This window comes from Vulpes vulpes, chromosome 13, assembly GCF_048418805.1.
Source record: "Vulpes vulpes isolate BD-2025 chromosome 13, VulVul3, whole genome shotgun sequence".
In the NCBI taxonomy this organism is placed as follows: domain Eukaryota; kingdom Metazoa; phylum Chordata; class Mammalia; order Carnivora; family Canidae; genus Vulpes; species Vulpes vulpes.
The window spans coordinates 136,001,715-136,027,242 of record NC_132792.1 but is presented as its reverse complement, the minus strand read 5'-3'; the positions used below and the strand labels follow the sequence as shown (position 1 = coordinate 136,027,242).

Here is a 25,528-nt window from a genome sequence, read left to right as displayed (position 1 = left end):
CCCTCTTCTTTTCTCCCCTCTCATACCTGTCCCCACACAAAGATCACCAAAAGCCCAAGAAGTCTGTTTCTTTTGAGTTAAACCAAGTCCAACTTCCCATATGTGGACAGCTTGGCCCTCAAGTCCTTCCTGGAGAATACCTGGGTCTTGAAGCACTGCAGGGGTGAGGCAGGGAGGGTGTTTCGGTTCTGGGAAGCTGCTCAGTCAGATTCGTGAGTCAGCCTAGACTTCTGGGCCAGACAGAGTCCCTAGGGCACACACCAAGGAAATATTCTTGCTCTGTGATTCCAAGGGCTGCAGCCAAGGAGTCTTGGTATTTACCATTTACAAAATGATGAAAAAGAATAATTAATCCTCCCCCCAAAATAGAAAGGTTAAGGAAATGATCAATCCTGTATTAGCTATAGAATAGACACTGAAGGAACTACTTCTTTGATGGTAGACACAGAGGAGCCAGAGAAATGAAGCCCAAAGGGAGAGTGAATGATTTAACACTATTTATGAATGAAGCGAGCATCCCTGATTTCATTTCCTCCAGCTTTGTCCAGGGTCCTGACTGCACAAATTAGCAGAGGATATTGACTGGAACCAGAGCATGACCCCTGCCTTCGTGTCTTTGGAGAAACACACGTTTTGGATATTTTGGGTAAAATAATAAAGACATAAAGAGAAAAGGGCAGGGGCACCTGGGTGGCTCAGTGGGTTAAGCACCTGCCTCAGCCAGGTCATGATCTCAGGGTCCTGGGATAGAGCCCTGCATCATGGAACTCCTTGCTCCTCAGGGAGTCTGCTTCTTCCTCTCCCTCTACCTGCCACTCCCCCTGCTTGTGTGTGCTCTGTCAAGTAAATAAATAAAATCTTTTTTTAAAAAAAGGACAGATTAATATATTTAAGTCAAGGTCAACATTTTTGTGATTCTAAAAGTAAAATATAAATTATAGGGAAATTGAAAAAATTCTAAAAATATAATCAGTAATCTGGTCACTCACCTATTACTCCGTATTTGAGTTACTTCCTTCCTAATCTTTAAAAAAAAAAAAAGATTTTACTTATTTCTTTATTTGAGAGAGAGAGAGAGAGAGAACGCAAGCATGGAGGAGGGTCTAAGGGAGAGGGAGAAGCAGGCCCCCCCCAAGGGGCTTGACCTCAGGACCCCTTGATCATGACCTGAGCCACCCAGGTGCCCCCTTTCTAATCTTTTTCTACCTACCTATCTACCTTCCCATAACTATATCTGTATCTTTAAACATATGTTTTTTGAAATTTGGAACCCATCATATGTAAACTAGAATTACAACATTTTGTTTCTTTTAAAAAAAAATTATTTATTCATTAGAGACAGAGCGAGATGGAGACACAGGCAGAGGGAGAAGCAGCTCCATGCAGGAGCCTGACGTGGGACTCGATCCCGGGTTCCCAGGATCACGCCCTGAGCTGAAGGCAGCACTAAACCGCTGAGCAACCTGGGCTGCCCAACATGTTGTTTCTTAATTCACTTAACTCTCTGTCTACTGTTAGACTGTTATTTATTCATTCTTATTCTAAATAATCCCTTGGCACATGTCCTTATAAATAAATTTTAGTTTCTCAGTATTCCCTTGGAATAGATTCCTAAAAGTGGTGTAACAGGGTCAATAGATAAAAATCTTAGAGTCTTGTCAAAGTATTTCGAGGACAAGTGATGCCAATTTATATTGCTACTGCTAGGATAGGAAATCACCTGTTTCCCCACACTCAAAATAACACTGAACTTTCTTTTAACCTTTGTTAATTTGCTAGATGAAATTGTCACTGTTTTAATTTGCATTCTCTTGGAAACTAGTGAGGCTGAATATTTGTCATCTTATTAGACATTGAGGATTGTCTACTGGGTTTTAAGTCTAAAAAGATATTCATCTATGTTTTCTTCTTCTTTTTTAAAGCTTTGTTAGCATTTAACTCCTTAATCTACATAAAGCAAGCAAAGATATAATTAAAGCTTGCTTTCCTGGGGTACCTGGCTGGCTCAGTCGATAGAGCATGTGACTTTTGATCTTGGGTTCATGAGTTTGAGCCCCATGCTGGGTGTAGAGATGACTTAAACAAAAGTAAAATCTTTAAAGAAACAAATTTAAAAAAAAAAAAAAGAAAAGAAAAGAAACAAATTTTTCCTGAATCTTTAACTAGTTGTTCTACTACCATTTGCTCAATGACTGTTACACTTCCTTTAATATATAACCAAATTGTAATTACACTGGGATTTCTTTTTGGCCTACCTGGTTTTAGTTCCTTTACTTGTCTGTTGACTTTGGCCCTAGTCCCACACTAGTTTAATCACTATGGCTTTATAGTATATAGCATTGTAATATCTAGTAGAGCAAGGAAGGCTCTTTGTTATTTTCCTTTTCAAAAATTGCATAGCCTTCTACCTCATTCCCATCTGAGTTATTCTTTTACACATATTTAAGAATTATTTTGTTAAGAAAAAAAATGCATTGGAAGTCCCTCACCCCCACCTCATTGGAAGTTTTGATTGAAATAGCATGAAATCTGTACATTAACCAACTGATATGTTTTACAAGTAAGGATTCCATAACAGCAGTCAGGCCTTTGTCCTTAAGCTGGTGCTCCTCCAGAGGACAGTGTGGCGTGAGGATTAAGACCCCTGGGTCTGGCGCCTAGCTCTGTGAGCTTAGCATGTCACCTAACCTCTCTGTGCCTCAATTTCATCATCCATACAACGGTTCTTGTTATTAGGCCTAGAATCAACATCATGACTAGAATACTTTCTCACAGTCAAATCTCAAAATACTTAACAATTAAATTTTTATCTATCCATCTAAAAAGTACCTCCTAGGGAATGCCTGGGTGGCTCCGTGGTTGAGCGTGTGCTCCCTGAAGGGAGCCTGCTTCTCCCTCTGCCTATGTCTCTGCCTCTCTGTGTTTCTCATGAATAAAAAAATAGAATCTTTTAAAAAATTAAATAAAAAGTACCTTCTAGCCTCTAAAAGAAAGACTATATAGAAAAAGCAAAAGCAATATAACTAACAATTGTGATTATTTCCACCAATATCTAAATCTGTAATTTCCAGTTGAAGGAAATTCCTTCCATCAGAAGGTCAGGATTTTCTTCTGTTCCCCACCTCACATACACATACACATACACAATACACAATAAGGGTACATAATAGGCACTTCATATATACTTACTGAATGAATAAATGAGTGAATGATGATGGTTCTTCTGATCCTAGAATTCCAGAGCAGTAAGGCCAACAGCCTCCCCCATATTCTGTCAAATGGCCACAGAGAATCATGGACTTCTTAGGAAAACTCAAGGTTAAGTGAGCTTTCTTTTGCCTTGCAAAGTTGCCAGACACACTAATGGAGGAAGGGGCATTGGAGGAAAAATCTTAGGCTGTTTTACAAAACCAAGACTATGAATTAAAGAAAACCCTGGAGTCTCCTTTTATTGAAAGCTGCCTATCTTACGAGCCATTAAATTGCTTTAATCTCTTTTTAAAGTAAAGAATGGGGACGCCTGAGTGGCTCAGTGGTTGAGCGCCTCCCTTCAGCCCCGGGAATGATCCTGGAGTCCTGGGATCAAGTCCCACGTCGGGCTCCCTGCATGGAGTCTGCTTCTCCCTCTGCCTGTGTCTCTGCCTCTCTCTCTGTGTCTCTCATGGATAAAGAAATAAAATCTTTAGAAAAAAAATATTAAAAAAAAGTTTAAAAGAAAAAAGAACAGTCTGATAAGATACAAATGCTATATAAGATATTTGTACGTACACGTTCATAGTAGCATTATTCACAATATTCAATGTGTGGAAGCAAAGCAAATGTCCATCAACAAACAGATGACTGGAGAAACAAAATGGGGTCTATCCATACAATGAATATTACTCAGCTATAAAAGGTAATGAAGTACAGGCACATGCTACAACATCGATGAAACTTGACATTCTCTTAAGTGAAAGAAGCCAGTCACGAAAGGACAACTGTATGCTTCCACTTACATGAGGTAGGTTGAGTAGTCAAATTTGTAGAGACGAAAGCAGAATAGTGGTTGCCAGGGGATGGCGGTGGGGGAAGATAGAAAGTTATTGTTTAATGGGTACGGGGTTTCCCGTTGGGAGGGTGAAAAAGTTCTAGAGATGAATGGTGGTGATGGTGGCACAACAATGTGAATCTACTTAATACCACTGAACTGGGCTAAATAAATAAATAAATAAATAAAAATAAACTTAAATACCGCTTAAAGATTAAATGGGGAATTTTATATTGTATATATTCTACTACAATTTCTTTTAAAGTTACCAATGTGGCTTAAGGATGCTTTCAGAACTCTTGTTACAGAAAGGAAGCAAAAGACCACTGTACACAAAACTGGCTCACTCGTTTTGTGAGCTGACTACAGATGGCTCTCAGTTGTGGGGAGAGAAAGGCATCCCATGGGCTAACAGGAGGAATCCACACTTACCTGACATGGTCAGGGATTTTTCTGATGACATGGTCAGGGATTTTCTGATTCTACCATGACAGGGACTCATGTTTTTTGCTGCCAGTTGGCCTCAGTCAGTTCCTCCCCTGTCCATTAACTATGTTCCAAAAAACCTGAACCTTTAAAGCAGGGAGTCTACATTCCGCTTCCTTCCCAGAAGACGTAAATGGCACATGGGGATCTCCTTCCTCCATCAGCACATCTAAGATACAGGTGTTTGCCAAGGTACTACAACACGCCTTGGTACTCTCCTGCCAGAACTGTGGGTAGGGGGTACCAGCCTTACACCCAAAGGTAAAGACCCCTTCAAAGTGTTCATTCCAGACCAAGGACATCTGCTGTGAAGAGGACATAAAAGTTCCCCGTATTACAGTCTGAAAACAGCCTTTAAAAAAAAAATTTATTCAAGTAAAACATGGGGCTGAAACTCATGACCCTGAGATAAAAAATTGCGTGGTCTCCTTAGTCAGCCAGGCGCCCCTGCAAAAGCAGTTTTTAAATGACAACAATCTGGGTGCCTGGGTGGCTCGGTGGTTGAGCATCTGCCTTCTGCCAGGGTCCCGGGATCGAGTCCCACATCGGGTTCTCCGCAGGGAGCCTGCTTCTCCCTCTGCCTGTGTCTCTGCCTCTTTCTGTGTCTCTCATAAATAAATAAAATCTTTAAAAAAATAAGATAAATGACAACAATCCCCCACCCCCCCGCAAAAAGGAAAAAAGTGTTTTAATGTATATAAAAATCCTAGACATATAAACTGGAACTGTCTTTATCATTGCCATTATCTATACAATCATTATCGCCATTATAGTGGACAGAAAGGATCTGCAAAGTCTACAGGAGGAATTGCAGAGGAGGAGGAGTTGGCAAGAATTCTAGGTTCTTGGGAAATAGCATCCTAAACTGGAGGGAGGACATAGGAGGAGGAGCAGGCTCAGCGAGACCGAGAACCAGGAGAAGAGACCTTGGTGACGAAGGTAGGTCTGGGGAGCCGAGGAAAGGAGGTAGGTAGGGGCAAAGATACTTGGAAAGTATCGAAAAGCTGAAGAAAAAACAGCAACACGCGAGGACAGCCGACAGCACCATCAGCATCAAAGCCCCGCTCCCGGGTTTGTAATTTGCTCACGTTTCGTGAAATACCGCGAGAACGCAAAGCCAATAAGTGAGCCTTCCTGCCATAGGCTAACGCCCCGCCCTGCGCCCCGCCCCCTGCGCCCCGGGCCCCGCCCCTCGCGTCCTCGTCGTAAAGAGCAGTCAATAAATATTACGGCGCCTCGGCGTTTGCGGCAGACAACATGGCGGCCTCCATGCTGGGCTCTCTGCTGCGGACGGTCCGGCAGGTCAGACGCGCGCCCTTAGCCCCGTGCCCCGCCCTCCCTACTGAATCCCCAAACCCGCGGGTCCCCTACTACTACTCTGCCGCCCGTAGGGTCCAGTGCGGAGTCGTCCCAGGGGAGGTCTCCGAGCCGCGCAGATGCAAATTTGGTGTTCGTAAGCCCGTAACGGACCGGCGTTGAAAGCCGCGGATTGCCGCCGATTTATAAGTGAGAGAAGGCGGAGAAGAGAAGGTGGGGGTTGGGGGGTGTCGGTGGACTGTGACCCCCAGGGACTCCAGCGTTCCGGGGAGAGCAAAGGAGACCTGACGAGAGTTGAGCGAGGGAGAGGGAAAGCCCGGAGACCGGTGGCCCAGAAACAGGCGAGGACAGCGTGGCAGGGAGCAGGGTCTGTGCGCAAAGTTGACCGACGGGTTAAAGGGGCTGAGACCTGGCTGTCGGATTTAGCAGCGTCAGAGTCGTTGGAGCCCTCATCACAGCAGTTTCGGTGGCGTGGTGCGGGCCAAAGTGTTCGAGAGAGAGGACGAGAGGAAAGAAATGGGAGAGGCTACGAGTATAGACGAATCTTTGCAGATGTTTTGCTGCCAGGGGAGCAGAAAAATGGGTTAGTAGCTACGGGAAGGAGAGTGAGTGTTTTGTGTGCATGTTTTTCCACGTGTCGGAAGTAACTGCCTGTCTTTGTGTTAACGGGAAAGATCCTGTAAGCGGGGGGCAAAATTGCTGGACCTGTACCCTTGTGCAGGTAACAGGTGGTGAGTCTCAAGTTCCATTGTTTGGTCTTAGGAACATGGTCAGGTCATCATCTGTGGTAGTGTTGTCCAACAGGAATATAATGCCAGCTCTATATGGAACTTAAAATACTCTAGTAGCTATGTTAAAGTAAAAAGAAACATGAAATTAATTTGAATAAAATATTTTGAAGCCAGTATATCCAAAATACTACTTCAGTATGTAACCTATGAAAATGACTTATGAGATATTTACATTGTTTAGTCACACGAGATTTTCAGAATCCAGTTGGAGTTTTCCTTACAGCACATCTCCGTTTGAATGCCACATTTTCCACCATGAAGATGGAAAATGTAGTCCTACCAAGGCAGTAAAGTTGCTTGACGTTTACAACTGCTTCAGTTTAAATTTTTAATGAGTTAAAGTTAAATAAAATTATGAATTACATTCCCCATTTGCACTGGTTACATTTCAGGTGTTCGGAAGCAGTATGTGGTTAGCGGCTGCTATATCAGAGTGGAGGGAGTTGAGATTGTATGAGATACAACATTGTATTTACACTGGAATTTAGGCTGGGTAAGGGGGAAACAGGAAATCAAAGCTGAGAGCGAAAAGGTGGTACAATCAATGAATTAAAAACCTCATAGGGCTTGATATTGGAGTGTTTGAAGGAGCAAGCCAGACAGAAGTGATAGAGAATGAGACACACAAAACTGAGGTAATGGAAAGTTTCCACTTACTGGTAGTAAAAAACCCAGGGCATGGAAGGGAGTATCAAAAATCACTGGAGGAGAGGAGTTCGAGGAAATTATCAGGAGATAATTTTGTGTATACTGAGATCACCAGGAATGAGGACAAGAATATTGGAGAGTGACAGAGAGCCAGGATCTAGATTCAGTGAAAATGAAAGGGAAGGGCTGTGGTAGATGAGTGCAGGAGTTGAGGGGTGGTGAAAGGTACAAACCAAAAGCAAGAGTCAAAGCTTGCTTTCAGGAAGAAAAGTTTGGGAGCTTCCCTGAAGAGCAAGAAATACATTTCTCCCACCTCCATGGCCATTCACGGGAGAAAAAAACTACAGGGAAAGCCAGCAGGAGGGATTCAGGATTCAGCTAGAGCAAAACTCTGAAGATGTTAAGGGAAGTTGAGGATTTAGGTGATTTTGATGACTGTGGAGCAGGAGTTGAGGGCCCAGTGAAAGCATTTTGGGAGGTAAAGACAGATTGGGGGGCAGAAGAGGATGTGTACAGAATAGAATACAATCTTAATGTATATAGCAGTGTTTGAAACCGATAAAATATTGATACTATAAATGTAGGCAAAGGATGTAAAACATTCTCAGAAGAAATAATATAATAGACCAATAAATGTTTTAAGAGTGTATTTCTTTTCTAGCCAGAAAAAAAAAAGTTATAAAAGAAAGAAAGAAAGAAAGAAAGAAAGACGTTTAAAAATAGATAGAAACCTGTTCAGAGATGGTAGAGAGGTTGATTAGGAATAGTTTGGAAAAGAAAGAAAATGTTTAATTTTGTTTTCTAAGTTTCCTTAACTTTCAGTTTGATTTGAACCGTGAGTTGCCCTTCAACACAAATTGTTTCTTTCAGCCAGAGTGATCTCCCCTGGTCTTAGGAGTCTATCTTGTTTATTTTCCTTTTTGGGTTGAACAAACTTCAGCTTCTCTCCCACTGTCCCGTACCCCAACCGGCCCGCCTGCCCCGGCAGCTATATCAAAAATCCTGTCAGTCCTTTCAAAGCTTTGCTAAAGCCCCTTTTTCCATGATAGTTGTTTCCAGCCCCAGTAACCATGGTATTCATTTAACTTAGTCATGTGTCAAATCAATATTGGAATTCCACTGTGCTTGTTTAATTTCCAAGGGTGATTGTAGAATTGTTGTCTTACCCGTTAGCATTGAATGCATTCAGTTTATCTTTTATTAGTAGATTGAAAAAATGTTGGCGTTCTAGTAATCTCATTTTCGATTTATATTCTGTATAATGCTGTACGTATATTCTATAAAGAGCTTTTATTGGAAATCATCATTTCCATAGTTAAAATTTTTTTTAAAGATTGATTTCTTTCTTGTAGAAAGGAGAGAGTGTGAGTTCGAAGGGGAGGGGCAAAGGGAGAGAATCCCAAGCAGATTCTACACTGAGTGAGGAGCCCGATTCCAGGCTCGATCTCACCACCCTGAGATTACAACCTGAGTCCAAACCAAGGGTCGGATGCTTAACCAGCTGTGTCACCCAGGTGTCCCTTCATAGCTGAAATTTAATTAACATGTAATGTTTGCTCTGATTTGGAAGAGACTTGAATTTTGGTGGCCTATATAATCTATGCCTGCACTAAATTAAGAAAAAATCGGACTGAATAAATTTGAAGATCTAATTGGTTTTATTAATTGATGTTGGAATCAGGAACCCTCCCATCTAGCAAGTAGAGGGGAGCTCTCAGGAACTGTACAAAATGGAGGTTTTTATAGGAAAGAAGGTGGGGCAAGAAAGTTATTAGCAAAAGAAAAGGATTGTTCCAGGCAATATCACTTCCCCTTAGAGGGAATGAACAGTGATGTCTCATGCAGACTACATCTTCCTTTGGGGGATGGAAGACCTGTGGGGCACTTATTGGTGCCCATCAGAAAATTCCTGACTGACCAGTGAAGACTGAAGACTGCTTTTTCTGGGGGAGGTTGAAACCAGGGGTAGATTAGGTATTAAGCTTTGGCCTGAGGGCTTGGCCTAAATGATGCCATTTTGGGCCTGTGGTTTTTCTCTTATAATTACCATCTTCTGGTCAAACTTTCAGCTTGACAGAAATGTGATCAGAATCGAAGGCACTAGGGGCACCTGGGTGGCTCAGTGGTTGAGCATCTGCCTTTGGCTCAGGGCATGGTCCCGGGGTCCTGGGATCTCAACCTGCATCAGGCTTTCCTGTAGGGAGCCTGCTTCTCCCACTGCTTATATCTCTGCCTCTCTCTGTGTGTCTCTTATGAATAACAAATAAAATCTTAAAAAAAAAAAAAAAAAAAAAGAAGGCATTAGCATCACCCAGTAACCAACTTCAAGTTCTAGCAGTTTTTGTTATTCCTCTGTGTGTGATTTCTATAGGTCGTGATGTTTGGCTTAACCTCTGGGATATTCACAGATCATGGCTTTAGGTTCAGTTTTTTAAGTTGGTCATTTTCTTTGTTCCTTAGATGTTTCAATTTTTTTTCCTAATTTAAAAAATTTTTAAAGTTATCTCTATGCCTGACGTGGGACTCAAACTTACAACCCTAAGATCGAGTTGCATGTTCTACCGACTGAGCCAGCCAGGCACCCCCAGATGTTTCAGGTCTTAGGGAGATCATTTGCTTGGTGGTTAGCAGCCGTGAACATGCATTAATAACTTTTGAGAGAATACAACGCACGAGGGAAGCTGTTATGATTACTATAAGCAAGATAATTCCTGATATATGGAATATGTTAAAGAGCTATGGTCCCCAAGAGCCAAATGAATCAAAATTAAATAAGTCAAAGAAAGACCCTGGGAAGGAGCTGCCCTTTTAAGCCAAATGACTTTTTCTGCGATTTTATGTAATTGAGTTTCATCTTCCTCAGAAGTGTTAATCCAGGCACAGCAGGTGGTGGTGACCATAAGGACTGACACCTTGTTCAGATAAAGATAATCGAGAGCTATTTTATTATCAAGGACAACTTTGGCTAGGGAGTCTCAGGATCTTTATTGGGCTGTTACTGCTTTAGTAACAGATTTTGCAATAATTTTAAGAATTAAGGAGCAGTTCTTGATCATAGCCTCATTTATGTTTATCCCAATCAGAGAAATAATGGACCTGTCAAATAAATCCTGAGTCATGAAAGCCTCCTGGTAGGTCCTTTTTAACTCAATGATGTGAATTCAGGGAAATTGATCAATAAGATGTTTTATTTTGTTTATGAAAAGTCAAGAGCACAGTTAGATTTTCTCCTAGCCTGAAATAAGAGGTTACCCCCTCTTCACAAGGGCCTGGGACGTTAATGAGGACATTAATCTTTCCAGGGGGTACCAGATTAAAGGAAAGGAAAAGGAGAGCTGGTTTTATGTTTATTGTATGAAGTCTTGGGTGGAAGTAGTCTGTTGCAATGTCAGTTACTTTGTCAATTTGATTTAGAAGTCTGAAGCATCTGTATAGACCAAGTGTTAGGTGGAGTGGTTTTTTGGCTGTGTGTATCCATGGCCTAATATCTTTTGGTTTTGCAGCAGTGTTAATGGTCAGGAGCACTTGGGTAAGGTCTTTACCACTGGGGCTCGAGAACTATTTTTCTCTGATGATGTTTTCAAAATGCCCAATTCTCAGCTTCCAGACTAACCAATAGGATGCTTTGAACTGGGGTTCAGAGAAAGCTTTATGTACATATTGATTATAGAGTTTAGCTTAAGGTATTAAAGATTTATAGTAGCTCGCCATACTAGCATAAGACAACAAGAGATCAGCAGAATGTCATATGTATTGTAGATAGAATTCCAAAATGTGGGCAACCTGGGTGGCTGGGCGGTTTGGCACCGCCTTTGGCCCAGGGCATGATCATGGAGTCCCAGGATCAAGTCCCACCATGGAGCCTGCTTCTCCCTCTGCCTGTGTCTCTGCCCCTCTCTCTCTCTCTCTCTCTCATGAATAAATGAATAAAATCTTAAAAAAAAAATTCCAAAACGTTTGCAAGGTTTTTTGTTAATGTTTTTATGATTTACCTAGTGAAGGGGGTGCACTTTGGTCCTTGGAGATCATGGAAACACACTTCTAACCATTTCTTTGCTGTTGTGGGGGGCATCAGCTTTGCAGCCAGGGAAAGCTTCAGTCCAATCAGAAAACACTTAAAATTACAGGAACATATTGATTGCCCATGCTAAGTGGCAGTTAAATGAAATCCAGCTGCAAGTGTTCAAAGGGTCCAGAAGGAGGTTTGAAGCCTCTGGGAGCACAAACAGGATTTTTCCAGGATTGTGGCCTACACAGATTGGACATTACTAGTAGACGGTTTTTGTAATTTGAAAGAAGTCTCCACACTAATGTCTGTCCATAGTTCGAGTCATCTTAAATGTATCATGGAGGGTGAAGGAATGCAAAAACTGAAAATCAGGGTTTGACAGGGAGCAGAGAAGAGCCACATGGCTGTTTTGGGTTTCCTGTAGTCCTATTTGTTGACAGTGATTTTTGAGCCATCTTAATATCTCCAATGTAGGAGCCAACTATTGTCATGTGACAAGGACACACAAATGGAAGGTTTGGTAGTGAGAGTCCATTTTTGCAGAAGCCGAATGGACTTCAGACACATGTGCCACAATCTTACAAATACAATATAAAGACTTATAGTATTACTTCCTTGACAGTGCTTCTCATGTAATTTACATATTTTTTCTTGTCTCTTTTTTTTTCCTAATTTACATTTTAATTAACCAATCTTTTAGGATATTCCAGGCCAAAGGCTTCATCTAAATTTGATTTTGGGAAGTTTATTAAAAATCTCCAAAAGCAGTTGCCTAAATAGGATCACAGATCATTATGAAACTTAAAAGGTAAAAAAAAATTGTCAGTATTAATCAAAAGCAGGCTGAAAGTCCAAGAAAACTGTCCTTTTAGCAGAGAGAAAACCAGATCCTCATTTTGTACCAGCCTTTTTTTTTTTTTTTTTTTTTTTTTTAAAGATTTACTTGTTCATTTGAGAGGGAGAGAGAATCTGAAGCAGACTCTCCACTGAGCATTAAGCCCCACACAGAACTCAGTCTCAGGACCCTGAGATCATAACCTGAGCTGAAAGCAAGCCTGACGCTTAAGCAATTGAGTCACCCAAGTACCCTGGTAACAGCTTTTGATACTAAAACTCTTTACTGGGGGCACCTGGGTGGTTCAGTCAGTTCAATGCCTGCCTTTAGCTCAGGTCATGATCCCAGAGACCTGAGATCAAGTCCTGCATCAGGCTCTTAAAGTTTTACTAAGTTAAATGATGAGTTAAATTAAATTCATTAAATACATAGAATAAGACAAAACACTAAAACATTACTAAACATAGGTTTATCTATTTTGGATTCCTACTACAAAGAAACTAAAAGAGATTTAGATGTGTTAATACTACAAGAAAAAATTTTAAAAGGGACACATATGCTTCTACATAATAAATGTATTCATAACTTGGCAAATTTAAGGAATGGTGGTTAACACTCCATTCACAATTGCTTCTTAGTTTTCTTTTTTTAATCTATTTTTTAAAGGTTTTTAATTTATTTATTAGAGACACAGAGAGAGAGACAGGCAGAGGGAGAAGCAGGCTCCATGCAGGAAGCCCGACATGGGACTCAATCCCTGGTCTCCAGGATCATGCCCTGGGCTGAAGGCGGCGCTAAACCGCTAAGCCACCAGGGCTGTCTGCTTCTTAGTTTATAGTATGAATTAAAGTTTCTAAGGTAAAATGTTTGAATGTATGTAATTAAAACTACTAAAAGAGGAATTTTTCCTTTTTTATGACATTTTCCATATGTCAAGAAAATAGGATGTTTTCAGGAAAGTATGAGAAATAGAGATGAATTTTTTGTTAAAGGGAAAAAATTTAACTTTGTCCTAAAATGATACTGGTTGTTTAAAGAAAAAAAGGACAAAACTGGAATACAGAGGAAAAAAAGAGCAATAGAGGGTTTGTGGAAAAGGAATCTTTTTTAATATGTGGTCAAGCTGGTTAAGATTAAAATGTATTTGGTTTTTATTTTTATTTATTTTTTATTTTTTTATTTTTTTTGTATTTGGTTTTTAAAGATTTTATTTATTCACGAAAGACACACAGAGAAGCAGAGACACAGGCAAAGGGAGAAGCAGGCTCCCCACAAGGAGCCCAGTGCAGGACTCCATCACAGACCCCAGGATCATGCCCAAGGCAGACACTCAACCATTGAGCATCCCTAAAATGAATTTGTTTTAAAAAATGAGTTTTGGGGGCACGTGGCAGTCAGTTGAGCATCCGACCCTTGGTTTTGGCTCAGGTTGTGATCTCAGGGTTGTGGATTTGAGCCCTATGCTGGGCTCCACACTGTGTGGAGTCTGCTTAAAACTCTTTCCCCCATTCCACTCCCCTCTGTAAAAATAAATAAATCTTTAAATCTAAAATAAATACATAAGAACAGGAGATCTTAAGCAGATGGCCTCATCTTCCTTTGGGGGACTGGCCTATGTGGTACTCACTGGCACCCATCAGAAAGTTCTTGACTAGTCAGATAAGACTACTTTTCTGAGGGAGGTTGAAACTGTGAGTAGATTAGGTATTAAACTCTTGTTTGAGGACCCGACCTAAGAGATACCATTTTGGCCCTGTGGTTTTATTTTTTAGCAAGTAAACATGTGACCGTGAGAAATGTATTGTCTTATTACAGGACAACTTGTGCTAAAAATATTAGCTCAGTGATAATTTCAAAGTACCCTTTACCCTAGCATTCTGCTTCCAAGAATCTATCTTGCTGATCTAAAGGGATGAATGTAAAATAATATATGTAGGAGGTTATTCAGTGCAACATTGTTTTGAATGATAAATGATGAGATGTGATCTAGATGTCCACGAGGAGGTCACAGACTGATTAAATGATGCATCTGTGAGGAGGAGAAAATTTCCTTCTGTTCTTCTATGTTCTTAGCTGGGGCTCCTGTAACAAAAGACATGAACAGGAGAAAAGCATACAAATATGTAAGTTTTACATGACAGTGAGTCTTCATAAGGCAATGATGACTGGAAGAAGTGGTTTAACCTGAGTATTTACGTTAGGTCTGGTGAAGTGCTAAGTTTTGGGGAAATGTGATAAGAGAAGGAATATGAGCTGAGTGTGGTAAACTCAGGGATTGCCAAGGCCTGTTCCTTCACATTCCTCTTGGCATCCCTCCATCTTCAATGGTAAGGCTGACCAACACCACCCACCCCCCACCCCCTACCCCCTGCCGTAAGCCCCTTTAAGTGTTCGGAGGCACGTCTCACCTGAGGGTCTTACCACCTGCTTCAGGGGGAGGTCAGAAAGTCTTTACCTGTTGTGTTTCAGATTCCTTTTACCTGAAATAGTATATCAAGGTGCCATATTTTGAGGTAGTGTGCCCTGAACCTTTTCAAGTCCACTGCACGGACAGTGGAATATGCAGCCTAAAGAAAATGGAGAAATTTTTTAACGTGGTTATGAAAGCTCTCCAAAATATATTGTTAAATGAGGAAAAAGGGAGGAGGACATGAAACCTGGGAAATTGTGTGTGTGTGTGTGTGTGTGTGTGTGTGTGTGTGTATATATATATATAGGTATCTGGAAGGATACACAAGATCTAGTAACAGTGGATACCATTGAAGGTAGAGCAGTGGTCATTGGGTAAGGGATAAGGTGGGAGAGAGTCTGCACTGTTTTTCTTTTTTATATACTTTTTTTGATTTTTGAACCATGTAACTATTAGCCTAAGTAAAGATCCAACAGAATTATATTAAAAATCTAACAAGGGAACCCTCTTATACTCCTGGTGGGAATGAGAGCTGGTACAGCCCCTCTGGCAAACAGTATGGAGATTCCTCAGAAACTTAAAAATAGGATCACCTGGGTGGCTCATTGGTTGAATGTCTGCCTTTGGGTTGGGTCGTGATCCTGGGGTCCTGGGATTGAGTCCTGCTTCAGGCTCCCTGCAGGGAGCTTGGTTCTCCCTCTGCCTATGTCTCTGCCTCTTTCTCTGTGTCTTTCATGAATAAATAAATTTTAAAATGTTTTTTTTAAAAAGTTAAAAATAGACCTACCCTATGACCCAGCAATTTCATTACTAGGTATTTACCAAAAGGATACAAACCTAGTGATCCAAAGAGGCCCCTGCACTCTATAGCAGCAATGTCCACAGTAGCCAGACTATGGAAGGAGTCTAGATATCCATGGATGAATGGATAAAGAAGTTGTGTGTGTGTGTGTGTGTGTGTGTGTGTGATGGAGTATTATTCAGCCATCAAAAAATGAACTATTAACATTTGCAACAATGTGGTTGGAACTATAGGGTATTCAGCTAAGTGGAGTAAGTCAATCAGTTATTTCACTCGTGGAATTTAAGAAACAACACAGGATCATAGGGGAAGGGAGGGAAAAATAAAATAAGATGAAATCAGAGGAAGATGAACCATAAGAGACTATAGAAAACAAACTGAGGGTCACTGGAGGGGGGAGGAAGTGAGGTGAGTGGGTGATGGGCATTAAGGAGGGCACGTGTTGTAATAATGAGCACTGGGTGTTTGCATACTAATGAAACACTGACCTCTACCTCTGAAACTAATGATACACTGTATTAATTGAATTTAAATAAATTTTTTAAAAAATTTCTCCAACACACCTGTTTGGCGTTATTAATTACCACCATTTGGATTAATATACTTTTGTGGAAGTAATTTATTTTGAGTTGTCCACTAGTTTACATTATTAAAGTGATCCGGGGCACCTGGGAATCTCAGTTAAGTTTCTGCCATGATCCTGGGATCAAGCCCTGCTTTAGGCTCCCTGCTCAGTGAGGAGTCTGCTGCTGCTTCTCCTTCTGCTGTTCCCGCTGCTTGTGCTCTGCAAATACATAAATAAAAAATAAAATTTTGGGCAGCCCTGGTGGCGCAGCGGTTTAGCACCACCTTCAGCCCAGGGTGGGGTCCTGGAGACCCGGGATTGAGGCCCACGTCGGGCTCCCTGCGTGGAGCCTGCTTCTCTCTCTGCCTCTCTCTCTCTGTGTGTGTCTCATGCGTAAATAAATAAAATCTTAAAAAAAAAATAAAATAAAATCTTTAAAGTGATCCAAAATGATTAGAAAAAAAAGTATTAGGTCATAGTCAATAAAAGGGATCACAGGATGAGAGACACTGGCAGAGCCTGGATCTCACTATCCTTCACCTTGTTCCTTGTTATTTAGATGGTTCCTTCATCAGCTTCAGGCCAAGTTCGAGGTTATTATGTGGACTGGAAAATGTTGCGTGATGTGAAGAGACGAAAAATGGCCTATGAATATGCAGATGAGAGGCTACGGATCAATTCACTCAGAAAGAATACCATCTTGCCAAAAGATCTTCAGGTGAGCCTATTAGGATGAGCCCCTTTCTGCCACAAGATCATTCTCAAATCAGAGTACTGTTGAAACTGTTGTGACTTAGTGACAATATAATTTCTGGAGAATATCAAATTCTTCTTGTTAACATAAATTAATACCCTTGAAGTGATTTTGGTGAGTTTCAGATTAAAGAGAATATTCATTCCTAACTCACCTTTTAACTGTTTCATTAGATAACCCTTAGAATGTACTGGTAAGCACACAGATTGGGCAGTTATTTTGATCTAAGATCTCCTTTCTCCCCTACTTCCAACTCTTTGAACTGTCAAGGCATTGGGAGGTTTTGCTGATGCTTGAGGGAGGCCATCTGCCTCCTGCCTGGCCTAACCTGTTCCTCTCCTAGGGCAGCTCCTAGCCTATCTCTCTGAACTCCTTTGCCCACCTCTGTGTGCTGAAGTGGCTTCCCATCTAGGTTTACTTTCTTCTACTCTTAACTTGAATAAGAGGATGTCAACCCTATTTGACTTCCTGAAGCATAAGGTCCTGTGCCTAACTGGTGACATAAAATACCTGCATTCAGGAGTCTTATTGGGGCACCTGGGTGGCTCTGATTAAGTGTTGGACTCCTGACGTCAGCTCAGGTCATGATTTCAGATCTCTACATCCTTGCCAGCATTTGATTTTACCCATTCTGAAAGTTGTAAGGTGATACCTCATTGTGGTTTTGGTTTTCATTTCCCTGATCATTAGTGATGTTGAGCATCTTTTCTGTGTCTGTTGGCCATCTATAATCTTTATGTCTTCTTTGAAAAAATGTCTATTCAAGTCCTCTGCCTATTTTTTAATTGGATTATTTGCCTTTTTGGTATTGAGTTGTATAAGTTCTTTATATACTTTGAATGTTAACCCTTTATCAGATCTATTGTTTGTACAGATCTTCTCCCATTCAGTAGGTTGCCTTTTTGTGTTTGATATCCAAGAGATTACTGCCTTTGTTTTCTAGGAGTAATCTGGTTGCAAGTTTTACATTTAGGTCTTTAATCCATTGTATATGGTATAAGTAAGTGGTTCAGTTTCATTCCTTTGCAGGTAGCTGTCCAGTTTACCCAACACCATTTACTGAAAAGACTGTCTTTTCCTCACTGTGCATTCTTGCATCCTTTCTCATAGATTAATTGACTATTTAAACGTGGATTCATTTTTGGGCTTCCAGTTTTGTCTGTTTTTGTGCCAGTACCATCCTGTTTTGATTATGAGAGCTTTGTAGTATATCTTGAAATCTGAGATTGGGATACCTCCAACTTCACTGTTTCTCAGGATTGCTTTGGCTCTTCAGGGTCTTCTGTGGTTCCAAACAAATTTTAGTATTATTTGTTCTAGTTCTATGAAAAATGCTGTTGGTATTTTGATAGGGATGGCACTGAATCTGTAGATTGTTTTGGGTAATATGGACATATTAATAATATTAATTCTTCCAATCCATGACCATGGGATATCTTTCCATTTTTTGTGTTGTCTTCAGTTTCTTTCATCAGTGTCTTAGAGTTTTCAGAATATAGAATTTTTCACCTCCTTGGTTAAATTGGCAGACATAATAAAGGTAGTAAATTGATCACTTATAAAGCCAATATGGAGGTTAAAACATAAAAACTAAGGTAGTAAAATCAGTTTTACCAATGAAAGTCTAAGGATACACAAAATAAGAAGATATAAAACATGACATCATATCTATAAAACATGGAGGGTAGGAATTTACTGCTTTCAGTTCGAACTTCAGCTACAATCAATATAACATAGACTGTTATACACATGAGATGTTATATATAACCCAAGAGTAACTACAAATGAAGAAGTTGAAGTAGATACATAAAAAATAAAGCGAAAGAAATTCAAGCATAAGACTAAATATCAAACCCCAAGGGAAGAGAGCAAAAGAAGAAAAAAACCAAACACAATAAGGACACAATTAACAAACTGGTAGTAAGTCTGTACCTATCAATAATTACTGAAATGTGAATGGACTGATGTTCCAATCAAAAGACATAGAGTGACTGAATGGATAAAAAAAATAAGACCCATCTACATGCTGTTTACCCAAGACTCACTTCAAGACGTAAAGGTATGTACAGACTGAAAGTGATCAAATGGAAAAACGTAAACCCTGCAAATAGGAGTGAAAAACAAAAAAGCCAGGCTAATACTTGAGGTGTGTTTTCTGCACTCTGGGAATGGCAGTGGAAGAGGGTCACCAAGGTTTCATTTTCAAGATGGAAAGCCCATCCGACTCAGCTGTGATTTTAGCTAGCACTCCTCAGGACTATGCCAATCCACTGTCTCCCATATGGGGAGTAGTTCAAGAAAACAAGCTATGAGTGCAGCCCTTAGAGAATGCTTAAGGAAAACTAGATTTTCATTTAATTCCTGTTACAGTGTGGTAAAACGCTTAACATAGAGAATGAAGAAAATGATGAGATGTTTTCAGAGAAACCAGCATCTTCGATAGAAGAAAACTGTTTGGTATTTCGAGAAAATTTTAAACACACAGATAGTGAATTTGAAGAAATTTATTTGAAAAATACCTTCAAGAATGTCAGTGCAGGGCCTAGGTAGCTCAGTTGATAGACCATGCGACTCTTGATGTCAAGGTTGAAAGTTTGAGTCCCACATTGGGCATAGAGATTACTTAGAAATAAAAAAAAGTAAAAAAAAAAAAAGGAAAATCAGTGCATGTGAAACTGAATCACTTGATACTGAGGCTTGCAGTGATCTTCAAAGTGACATTGTAAATGATCTTCCCAAACGAGGATTAAGTGAAGAAAAAGCAAAGTTGGACAAGCAGATTGAGGAGAAAGAACACTGTCTTCAGAGGCTAAAACTGGTAAAAATTTACAGCTCAAAGATTGTCCTGTCTGTTATAGTTGTTAATAAAGAAGTAGAGAAGCTGGAGCCACCTATTGCTTTATGAGTTGTATCAGCTATGTTTGAGGAGAAGAAATCCAGCCTTACTCAGTTGATAGACCACTATGGGTTAAATGATAAATTGCTACAGTATAACAGAAATGAAGATGAATTTATGGGTGTTTAATTCATAATTTTTTTCTCTGCTATTTCTGAGAATGACAACTTAAAACATAATACATTTTAAAAGGAAGGTAGAAACCATTAGGGCTTAGATATCTTGATGAACATCAATTTAGGGCACTCTTATATAACTATAAGTTTTACAGTGAAAATTTAGTATTTTGGATAAATTTGCCACAAAGAAAACTTGACATTTAAAGAAATGTGAAAAGAAACTTAGGTTAAAGAAAAAAAAGATGGCCATTTCTGGAAGTCAGGTTTTTTTTGTTTGTTTGTTTTTACAGTTTTACTTATTTAAGTAATCTTTACACCCAGTGTGGGGCTTGAACGCACGACCTGGAGATCAAGAAACACATACTGCATTGACTGAGCCAGCCAGGCACCTCTGGAAGTCCATTTTAATATATGGTTTTGCTTATTGTGGTTAAAAAAAAAAAATCTTCTAAATATTCAAAAATAGTCTGGTAAATGTCTAAACCTAAAATGGTCTAAAAATGCATGCCTTTCTCCTAAGTTTATGAACCTTGTTTTCATCCATTTCCCATGTATTTCCATCTGGATGGTGTAACAGGTAATTAAACTTGTTCGTATGTCCAAGCAAACAAACAAACAAAAGACTTTAGAACAAAGACTGTAGCAAGAGACCAAGAAGGGCATTATGTAATAATAAATGGATCAATCCAATAAGAGGATATAACAATTGCAAATCTCTGTACCCAAGATAGGACCACCTAAATACAAAAGCAAATATTAATAGATATAAAGAGAGAGATTGACAGTAAAATGTAGATCATCCAGACAGAAAATCAATAAGGAAACTGCGTCTTTGAATGATACATTAGACCAGATCTAACAGATATATACAGAACATTCCATCCAAAAACAGCAGAATACACATTCTTTTCAAGTACATAGGGAACATTCTCTAGGATAGATCACACGTAAGGTCATAAAACAAAGTCTCAAAAAGCTTAAGATGATTGAACTCATATCAAACATCGTTTCTGATCACAACAGTATGAACCTAGAAATAATTGTAAGAAGAAAAAACCCACAAACTCTTGGAGGATAAACAACATGACACTAAGCAACAAATGAATCAGGATGAAATCAGAGAAAATAAAGACATGGAGCCAAAATGAAAATAGTGTAGGCTAAAATCTTCAGGACACAGCAAAAGTATTTCTGGGAGGGAAGTTTAGAGTCATACAGGCCTACCTTAAGAATTAAGAAAAATCTCAAATAACCGACCTAACCTAACACTTAAAGGAGCCAGAAAACAACTAACAAATCTCCAAGCTAGTAGATGGAAGGAAATAATAATGATCAGAACAGAAATAAACAAAATAGGCATGGAAAAAAAGAACAAAGAAGAACAATGATAGAAAGCTGGTTCTTTGGAAAGATAAACAAAATTGGTAAACAGCCAGGCTTATCAAGAAGTAAGGAATGAAATAAATAAAGGAGAGGAAATAACCAATACCACAGAAATATAATTGATTATAAGAGAATATTTGGAAAATTATATACCAGCAAATTGGACAGCCTAGAAGAAATAGGTGAATTCCTAGCAATCTGCAATTTCCCAAAATCAAATCAGGAAGAAATAGAAAATCTGAACAGACGTATTACTAGCAATGAAATTGAATTGGTAATAAAGCTCCCAACAAACAAAATCCAGGATCAGATGTATTCACAGGTGAATTCTCCCACACATTTAAAGAAGAGCTAATATCTGTTCTTTTCAAACTACTTCAGTAAATAAAAGAGGAAGGAAAACTTTCAGATTCATTCACATGTCCCCCATTACCCAATACCAAAAGCAGACAGGGACACTACAAAAAAAGAAAACCACAGGCCAAAATCTCTGATGATCATAGGTAAAAAAAAATCCTAAAAAAAGCAAAGCCATTTCAAAGGATCATTCTCTACAATCAAAGAGATTTATTTCAGGGATGCAAGGGATGTTCACTTTTGGCAAATCAGACTACCCACAAATAAAACCCATATGATCATCTCAGTAGATGTATTTGACAAAATACAACAGCCATTCATGATGAAACTCAACAAACTGGATTTAAGGGGAACATACCTCAACTTAATGAGAAGGTCATTTATATAATGTAAATGAAGGTCATTTGCAGCTAACGTAATACTAATGGTGAAAAATTGAAAGTTTTCCAGTAAATTTGGAAATAAGACAAAAATGTCCACTTTCACTACTTTTATTCAGTATGGTACTGGAACTCTTAACTGTAGCAGTCACACAAGGAAAAGAAAAGTCATCAAAATTGGTAAAGTAAAATTGTCATTGTTTGCAGATGACCTGATACTATACATAGAAAACCCTGGAGCACCTGGGTGGCACAGTTGGTTAAGAACCCCTCTTGGTTTCAGCTCAGGTCATGATCTCAGGGAGTGAGATTGAGCCCTGCGTCGGGCTCCACACTTGGCAAGGGATCTACTTGAGAGATTCTCTCTCTCCTTCTCCCTGCCCTTCTTCTCCCTCCGCTCATTTGTGTGCACATGCTTTCTCTCTCTCTCTAAAATAAATAAAATATTTTTAAAAACCCAAATGACTCCGCCAAAGAACTATTAGAACTGATAAATGATTTTAATAAAGGTGCAAGATATAAAATTAATATACAGAATCTGTTCTAATTCCAAACATTATTAACTTCATTAATAATGAAGTAGGAAGAAGAAGAAATTAAGAAAACAGTCCCATTTACAATTTTACCAAAAAGAATAAAATACCTAGGGCATACTTTTTTTTTTTACATTTGTTTTTATTTGTTTGATTTGCGAACACCCAGTGCTCATCCCATCAAGTGCCCTCCTCAGTGCCCATCACCAGTTACCCCAGTCCCACAACCCTTTGTGGAGTCTCTCATGGTTTGTCTCCCTCTCTAATTTTTCCCATTCAGTTCCCCTCCTTTCCCTTATAATCCCTTTCACTATGTCTTACATTCTACATATGAGTGAAACCATATGATGATTGTCTTTTTCCGATTGAGGAAATACTCTTTAATGCTTAATAGTTTGAGTTAATATAGTGGCTTTCATATACATTATCTTATTTAATTTATGTACTATGTTAGAGTAATTAATGTGCTTTCTCACAGTCTGGCGGAGGGTCAGTCATACTTGTCATATTTGAGTGAATATAATCACACACATTAATATGCACATATATAAGAAAAAATCTCTGCTGAGAAATCCTTAATGCAAGCTTCTGCAATAATCTCTTTTTCCTCCATCTCAACCACTTTTGTCCTTACTAGATTCATTCTCTATATTGCAAATGATCTTTTAAAAATGTAAATCTCATCTGATCTCTCATCTTCACTTCTCCAGCAGTCAGAATCTTTACCATAGGTGTCAGGGCTCTGTTACCCTTCTGCAGCCTCCTCTCAAATCACATTCCCTCTTATTTGATCTGTATCCCAGAGGTTTCACGTTTTCATGACTGATAAGTCAAATGGGAAATAACCTAACTTTATACCTTAAGGAACTAGAAAAAAGAAGAGCAAAGTAAGTAAGCCCAAGTTAGCAAAAGAAAGGAAATAACAGGGGCACCTGGCTGGCTCAGTTGGTAGAACATGCAACTCATGAATTCAAGGCCCACATTGGGCATAGAGCTTACTTAAAGAAAAAGGGAAAGAAAAGAAATAACAAAGAATAAAAGCAGAAATAAATGAAATAGAGACTAGAAAAACACTAAGGATCAGTGAAACTAAGCTGATGTTTTGAAAAGATAGACAAAATTGACAAATCGTTAGCTAAACAACTCAAAATCAGAAATGAAAAAGGAAACATTACAGCTGATATTACAGAAATACAGAGTATCATAAGAAACTGATATGAGCCGTTATATGCCAACAAATTGGATAACCCAAAAGAAATGGATAAATTCCTAGAAATATATAGCCTAAAAAGACTAAATGGAGGAGAAATAGAAAATCTGAACTGACCAATAATGAATAATGCTATTGAATTAGTAATCAGAAACTTTTCAGTGAAGAAAAGCCCAGGACCATATGGCTTCATGAGTGAGTTCCATGAAACATTTAAAGGTGAATTAATACTAGAGTGCCTCAGTGTCTCAATTGGTTAAGTGTCTGTCTCTTGATTTACAGCTTGGGTCATGATCTCAAGGTTATGTGATCAAGCTCCATCCCAGGCTCCTTGCTGGACATGGAGCCTGCTTGGGAGTCTCTTTCCCCTTCTCCCCCTTTACCCCCCCTCCAAATTTTTTTTAAATCATTAAAGAAAAAGGTAGATTAATACCAATACTTCTTAAACTCTTCCAAAAACTAGAAGGCAAGGGAACATTTCTAAATTTATTTTATCAAGCCAGTATAACCCTGTTACCAGGGCAGCCTTGGTGGCTCAGCGGTTTAGCGCTGCCTTCAGCCCAGGTCGTGATCCTGGAGCCCCGGGATCGAGTCCCACGTCGGGCTCCCTGCATGGAGCTTGCTTCTCCTTCTGCCTATGTCTCTGCCTCTCTCTCTCTCTACCTCATGCATGCATAAATAAAAATCGTTAAAAAAAAAAAAACAACAGCAAAAGAACCCTGTTATCAAAGCCAAATAAAGACACGATAAGAAAAGAAACTAAAGGAGTGCCTGGGTGGCTAACTCTTGATTTCAGCTCAGATCATGACCTCAGGATTGTGAGATCAAGCCCCCTGCATGGCGCTCTCCTGGGTGATGAGCCTGCTTAAGATTCTCCCTCTCTTCTCTCTCTCTCTCTCTCTCTGTCTTTCTCTCCCCCTCTCCTTCTCCCCCTTCCCTGCCTCCCCCCGCAACTTCCCACTCAAAGAAAAAGAAAAGAAACTACAGACCAATATCCCTGAAGAATGTAGATGCAAAATTTCTTAAAATATTAGCAAATCCTATCCAATACCATGTTAACAGTTATCATCCATTATTATCAAATGGGATTTATCCCTGGGATGCAAAGATGGTTCAACATACGCAAATCAATAAATATGATACACCACATTAATAGAATGAAATACAGAAATCATATAGTAATCTCAACAGATGTAGACAAAGCATTTGACAAAATAAGATTTTTTTATAAAAGCTTTATAGAAATTGGGTGTAGAAGAAACATGTAACAAAATAATAAGCCCATAGGTAACATTACACTCAGTGGTAAGAGGTTGAAAGCTTTTTGCCTAAAATCAGGAACAGGAAAAAGATGTCCACTCATGGCTCTTCTATTCAGCCCAGTACTGGAAGTCCCAGCCAGAGTACTCAGGCAAGAAAAATTTTTAAAAAGGTTGGCTCAGTGGTTGATCCTGTGTTTATGGATCAGAAGGATTAATATTGTTAAAATGTCCATATGTGGGGCACTCTTGATGTAAACTTGGGTCGTGACCTCAGGGTTGTGAGATCCAGCCCTGTGTTGGGCTCTGTGCTCAGTGGGGAGTCTGCTGAGGATTCTTACTTTCCCTCTCCCTCTGTCCCTTCTCCCTCTCTCTCTTTATCTCCCTCTAAAATAAATAAATAAGTCTTTAGGGCAGCCCGGGTGGTTCAGGGGTTTAGCACCGCCTTCAGCCCAGGGCGTGATTCTGGGAACCCAGGATTGAGTCCTGCGTCGGGCTCCCTGCATGGAGTCTGCTTCTCCCTCTGCCTTTGTCTCTGCCTCTCCCTGTGTGTGTGTCTCTCACGAATAAACAAATAAAATAAATAAATAAATGAATAAATAAGTCTTTAAAAGAAAAGAAAATGTCCTTATTATACACGAATCCACGTATAGACTTTTTGCAATCCCTATCAAAATTCCAATGGCATTTTCCCCAGAAAGTTAAAAAAAAAAAATCCTAAAATTCATATGGAATCACAAAAGAGCC

The 25,528-nt window shown here is 39.5% G+C and overlaps 1 protein-coding gene and 1 pseudogene across 4 annotated transcripts in view; both read left to right on the top strand.

Moving 5' to 3' along the window:
* The first annotated feature begins 5,700 nt into the window (after positions 1 to 5,700).
* The window catches only part of MRPS14 (mitochondrial ribosomal protein S14), a 28,909-nt gene continuing 9,081 nt past the window's right edge, over positions 5,701 to 25,528 (top strand). The window contains exons 1-2 of one of the 4 annotated variants that reach the window (XM_026001253.2): positions 5,701 to 5,815; positions 16,450 to 16,608. In XM_026001253.2, the coding sequence (XP_025857038.1) occupies positions 5,771 to 5,815; positions 16,450 to 16,608 (204 nt within the window). In that variant the 5' untranslated portion in view covers positions 5,701 to 5,770. Of the gene's footprint in view, positions 6,414 to 16,449; positions 16,609 to 25,528 lie in introns of all 4 variants that reach the window. The other 3 variants (XM_072733084.1, XM_026001255.2, XM_026001254.2) reach the window with 3 other exon arrangements.
* On the top strand, positions 18,720 to 19,803 carry LOC112921853 (swi5-dependent recombination DNA repair protein 1 homolog; annotated as a pseudogene).